General features: G+C 61.5%; 1 protein-coding gene across 1 annotated transcript; it reads left to right on the top strand.

The window, feature by feature from the left end:
• The first annotated feature begins 9 nt into the window (after positions 1 to 9).
• LOC135980322 (syntaxin-binding protein 2-like) lies at positions 10 to 5402 on the top strand. Its single transcript, XM_065580350.1, has 6 exons — positions 10 to 43; positions 1878 to 1954; positions 2618 to 2696; positions 3422 to 3525; positions 4654 to 4802; positions 5228 to 5402. The coding sequence occupies exons 1-6, from the start codon at positions 13 to 15 to the stop codon at positions 5400 to 5402; spliced, it is 615 nt and encodes a 204-aa protein (XP_065436422.1). The 5' UTR covers positions 10 to 12.
• Positions 5403 to 5607: the final 205 nt, after the last annotated feature.

The raw sequence follows: 5607 nt of genomic DNA, 5'->3' as shown, positions 1-5607 counted from the left end.
TCGTGCTGCAAGATGTCCGACATCGTGGACGAAGGCATCGCGCGTGAGTGGCCCCTCCCTCCCGTCTGCTCCCCCCATCAGGGCTCCCCTCCCCGTTGGATACACCTCACAGTCGGGGAGTTGACTTGTCTACATTCACGTTTGCATCTAGTTTCCCCCTTTTGCAGCCCCCTAGATGCCCTCCTTGCTATTGGTACCTTCCCAGCCAGATCTAGTTCCCTTAGCCCAGCGCTTTCAGCCCCTGGAGCCTCTTCACCGCTTTTCTCAGACCTCTGTTAACTCCTCGCTGCTCCTCCCCCATGCTGCGGGCAAGGTCCTGGCAGGAGAGGGGGAATGCTGGCTCCCTGCTCCAGGGTGGAGGAGCCCTGGGGTTGAGGGGCAAAGAGCTGAGCCAGCGCTCTAGGGGGCTGTCCCCAGCACAGTACAGAGGGACGTTCCCTCCCTGCTCCGTACTGGGGCAGCATCGCAGCCCATGGCCCCACATCAAAGCTGCTGCTGCATTGTAGCCTGTGGAACCCCTCAGCCTGCTGCCAGCGAATAGGGTTACCATATTTCAGCAAGCAAAAAAGAGGACGGGAGGAGCCCCGCCCTAGCCCCGCCCCTGCCCCTCCCACTTCCCACCCCCCCAGAACCCCCAACCCTCCCCCCGTTCCTTGTCCCCTGACTGCCCCCTCCTGGGACCCCTGCCCCTAACTGCCCCCCAGGACTCCACTCCCTATCTAAGCCTCCCTGCCTCTTGTCCCCTGACTGCCCCAACCCTTATCCACACCCCCACCCCCAGACAGACCCCTGGGACTCCCACGCCTCATCCAACCACTCCCCACCCCCTGACAGCCCCCCCCCAGAACTCCCAACCCATCTAAACCCCTCTGCTCCCTGTCCCCTGACTGCTCCGATCCCTCTCCGCACTCCTGCCCCCTGACAGCTCCCCTCCAGAACTCCCAACCCATCTAAACCCCTCTGCTCCCTGTCCCCTGATTGCTCCGATCCCTCTCCGCACTCCTGCCCCCTGACAGCCCCCCCCAGAACTCCCAACCCATCTAAACCCCTCTGCTCCCTGTCCCCTGACTGCTCCGATCCCTCTCCCCACTCCTGCCCCCTGACAGCTCCCCCCCAGAACTCCCAGCCCCCCACCCCGCTCCTTGTCCCCTAACTGCCCCCTCCTAAGACCCCCCCCAACTGCCCCCCAGGACCCTACCCCCTACCTGTACCCTGACTGCCCAAAACTTTCTCCACTCCCCCCCAAAAGCCCCCCCCCGTTTCTTGACTGCCCCCTCCAGAACCTCCCTGCTCCTTCTCCTGCCCCCTGGCCCCTTTACCCTGCTGCTCAGAACAGGGTGTTGGGCTCTGTGCAGCCGAGCCGGACACGTGGCTGAGCTCCCCAGCACAACAAAACCCGGTCCCTGGCCCTGCACAGTGCTGCCGGATCGGGCTGCAGGGGAGAGCTGCCCTTGTATCAGCACAAAGTGCTCTCGCTCCCGTTTTGCTACACTGCATGGCAGAAACCGCTCCCAGTTGCAAAAGGGGAGGGCTGCACTTTGTGCTGATACACTTGCTCAGAATGCAGGGCGGATCCGGCTCCTCTACAGCTGCTCCGGAGTCCAGCCCGGGACTTTCCTGCAGCCCTCCCAGCCGCTCGCTCTGCTCTGCCGGGGGAGGGGGGAAATCCCGGACATTGTGAGTGCTTTACAAATTCCCCCCGGACGCTATTTTTAGTACAAAAAGGAGGACATGTCCGGGTAAATCCGGACGAATGGTAACCCTACCAGCGAACATCCCTATTCCCCTTGGCTTCCCCTCCCCCTATCCCGGTGGAGAGCGGCTGGGGTGGGTGGCTAGGACCCACTGACCCGCGCCCAATGTCTGCTCTCTCCTAGTTGTAGAAGATATTAACAAGCGCCGGGAGCCAATCCCCAGCCTGGAGGCCATCTACCTGCTCAGCCCTGTGGAGAAGGTAGGAGCTCGGGCCTGGGGCAGCTGGATGGGGAGCAGGGGAGACCCCGGGGCAGCACCTAGTGCAGCCTGGAGGTGACGCCGTTCGGGGGGATGCGCAGCACAAGGTCAGGATGGGAATGGGGCCAGTAGGGGCTTCCCAAGAGGCTGTTTCCCCGGAGCTGGGCTTCGTGTTCTTTGCCACGTGAGGCACAGACTGTCCCCCAGACCTCTCCGCAGTGCAGTCCCGTGGGGGTTGGATGGGAAGGTGCAGCAGGCGGAGAGAGGCAACCTCGGCTAGGCTGACCAGATAGCAAGTGTGAAAAACCGGGACAGGTGTTGGGGGGTAACAGGAGCCTATAGAAGGGAAAAAACTAAATATTGCGACTGTCCTTATAAAATCGGGACATCTGGTCACCCTAAGTCCTCAGCTGAGACTCAAAGGGAAGGAGAATCGCTGAGGCAGAGGCTCAGGTGGCAGGGGCTGTGGGGGAGGAGGCTCCTGCGTCTGCAGCAGGGAGGCCAGTGGAGGGAGACCAGGGGCAGGGGGGTGAAAACCAGCCCACCTCCCGATGGCATCATGCTGGGCCCTGAGTCCCCAGGGGCTGGGCATGGGCTGGGCCCTTCGGGCAGCAGGGCGGGGCCTTGGCTGGTGCTGACAACCCCTCCTCTCCCCCCTTTGCAGTCGGTGCAGGCTCTGATCGATGACTTCCAGGGCACCCCCACCTTCACCTACAAGGCAGCTCACGTCTTCTTCCTCAGCCGTGAGTATCGGGGGGCAGGGAATCCCCCTGCCGGGAGCCTGGCCAGCGGCACACTGGAGCCTGGGGGTGGGGGGGTCTCTCTCTGCCGGCAGGCCAGTGCGCAGCACCCTGATTACGCTCTGCCCTCCTGCAGGGGGATGCAGACCCAGCAGGCCAGACCGAACGACCCCACTGATCCCTTCCCCCCCTTCTCCCCCATGGGCCTGCCTCCAGCCAGCACAGCTCACAGACACCTGCAGCGTGCGCCCAGAAAGGCGGCCTCTGGCTACCATTCCCAGCATGCATTGCTCCATCAGTCCCAACTGGGGTTTGGGAATGGTATACCCAGAATACCCAGTGTGTCAAGGTCACATCTGCTTCTCCTCATTACAGCCCAAGTCCCTGTTCCTCCTTGTGCATCATGCTGAGTTGTACACTCCAGTCACTTCCCCCTGCGGTGGCCTGAGGGCAGGGTGTGAGAAAGGGACCGCGTAGGAGAGATTGTGCCCCCGCCCTCCTCGCTGCTGATGCTGCAGAAGCCGAGAACCCGGCGTAACTCTGGTTCAGGGGGATTGGACTCATAGTTGACTCCTGTGTGGCCCTGCTGACCTGCCTAGGTTCCCCACAGGTGTGCAGCACTACTGCCCCTGCTGTGCCCGTCCTGGCCCCGTCCGTGGGGGCTGGCGCTGTGCTGGGGGCCCTGAGCCCTGTGCCTGTCACCCCCACCCACTGCCTTTGCCTTGCAGCGTGTCCTGACCCTCTGTTCAACAAGCTGCGGAAGTCACGGATCACCAAGGCCATCAAAACCCTCATGGAGATCAACATGGCCTTCCTGCCCTATGAGAGCCAGGTGAGGGGTGACCGGGCTTTGGAGGAGCAGGGCCGCAGGGCAGACGGTGACGTACGACACCCCACCCTTAGTGTTCCACATGGCTTGGGGCGGGGACACCTTTCCCTTCTAGGGCCCTGGGTTTGACGCCAGCACAGGGCAGCAGGGACTAGCCGGCTGCTCACACCCTGTGAGACGTGGAATCGCTGGCTTGGATGTATGAGGGAGGAGGGCGCTGCCTCCCTGGCTTTACCAGCTCTTACTGACGGTTTATAACAGGCTTGCAAGACAGCCCGCACACGCCTGCCCTTTGCCCAACCACGCCATCTCCTCCTTGTGTCGTCAGTGGATTTCCCTCCTCATGCCCCTGAGGGGCAGGGCTGTGTTGTCAGTCCCATTGCATTGATGGGGAAACTGAGGCACAGAGACATGAGCCTGGTCTACACCCAAAAGCTTTGTTGGTACGGGTTTGTTACGGGGACATGAGAGAAAAAATCCCCCCTGTAACTAATGCAGCTGTGCTGGCAGAACCCCTGGGTAGAGGCCGTTACGCTGGCAAAGCAGTCCTTTCGCCACTGTAGCTTATTTCATCTGGGCACCGGTGCCAGCTGTGCCAAGAGATGCTTTGGCTGGTATAAGCTGAGTGTGCGTCAGGAGGCTTTGCTGGCTCACCCGTCCCGTTGCACCAGCAAACCCTTTGTGGGCCGATACTGTTTTATTGGTGTCCAAGCACGTTTTCCCCAATGGCTCGTTCTGTTCATCCAGTGAAATAAGCGACAGCGGCAGACGCGCGTTGATGCCGGGTTTGCCTGTGGCTACGCTGGGGCTTTTGCCAGACTAGAAACATGTCCAAGCCCCCTCCCCCAACATTGCCTTCTCCAGGGCAGAGACACACCCCTGCAGCTCAGTAAGGACCTGAATCCGGGGCGTCTTCATCCCAGGCTGGTGCATGAATCTCTGGGCCGCTGTCCCTCTACCACAACAGGAGTGGCTCTGGCGAAGGGATCTCTCCCTCACTAGGGGCTCGCTCCGGCTCCGCCAGGCTGGCCTGGTCCAACAGCGCATCTTAGGGGTGCGGTATGGGGCACAGCTGGCCTGGCTGCCAGCACTTGGCACCAGGGTCTGATCTCTGCTCCCCCCGCCCCCCAGGTGTACTCCCTGGACAGGCCACAGACCTTCCACATCTGGTTCAGCCCCTACTCCGCCTGGGAAAGGAACAAGGACCTGGAGATCCTGGCAGAGCAGATTGCTTCGTTGTGTGAAACCCTGGAGGAGTACCCAGCCATCCGCTACAGGGAGTGAGTGTGCCCGGGGGGAGGGGTACCCAGCCATCCGCTATAGGAAGTGAGTGTGCCCAGCGGGAGGGGTACCCAGCCATCAGCTACAGGAAGTGAGTGTGCCCGGGGGGAGGGGTACCCAGCCATCCGCTACAGGAAGTGAGTGTGCCCGGGGGGAGGGGTACCCAGCCATCAGCTACAGGAAGTGAGTGTGCCCGGGGGGAGGGGTACTCGGCCATCCACTAGAGGAAGTGAGTGTGCCCGGGAGGAGGGGTACCCAGTTATCCCTTATAGGAATTGAGTGTGCCATGGGGAGGTACCCAGCCATCCGCTACAGGAAGTGAGTGTGCCCAGAGGGAGACGGTTACCTGGTCATCTCCTACAGGAAGTGCGTGTGCTCCTGGGGGAGGAGCTGTTTCTACCCACAGGGTTTGTCTTTGCTGCAGGGACCATGAAAATAACTTCCACCTGGCGCATGCTGTACTGGCCAAACTCAAGGTGTTCAAGGCATACGAGCCCAGCATGGGAGAGGTGAGCGAGCTGTGCCGGCCACGCCCTCACCATGGGACAGAGCCGCGGGGGGAGGGGGAGTACATGAGAAGTAGAAGGAAGGAGGAGTGATTTAGAACCTACTCGGAGATCCTGGCGGGGGGTGGGGTGGGGTCTAGACCCCCTTGGAGATCCTGAGGGCTCGGGAGAACAATAACATTCCCTGTGTGGTTGAACTAACGGCCCCAGCCCTTCTCTAACAGTGGCCGTGGGTGGATCACAAAGTGCTCTACAAAGGCCAGTGTCCTTATCCCCTCTCTACGGATGGGGAAACCGA

The sequence above is a fragment of the Chrysemys picta genome, unplaced genomic scaffold (assembly GCF_011386835.1).
Source record: "Chrysemys picta bellii isolate R12L10 unplaced genomic scaffold, ASM1138683v2 scaf2669, whole genome shotgun sequence".
Lineage (NCBI taxonomy): Eukaryota > Metazoa > Chordata > Testudines > Emydidae > Chrysemys > Chrysemys picta.
Note: the sequence above shows the minus strand (reverse complement) of the source record. Positions and strands in the feature narration are given on the sequence as shown.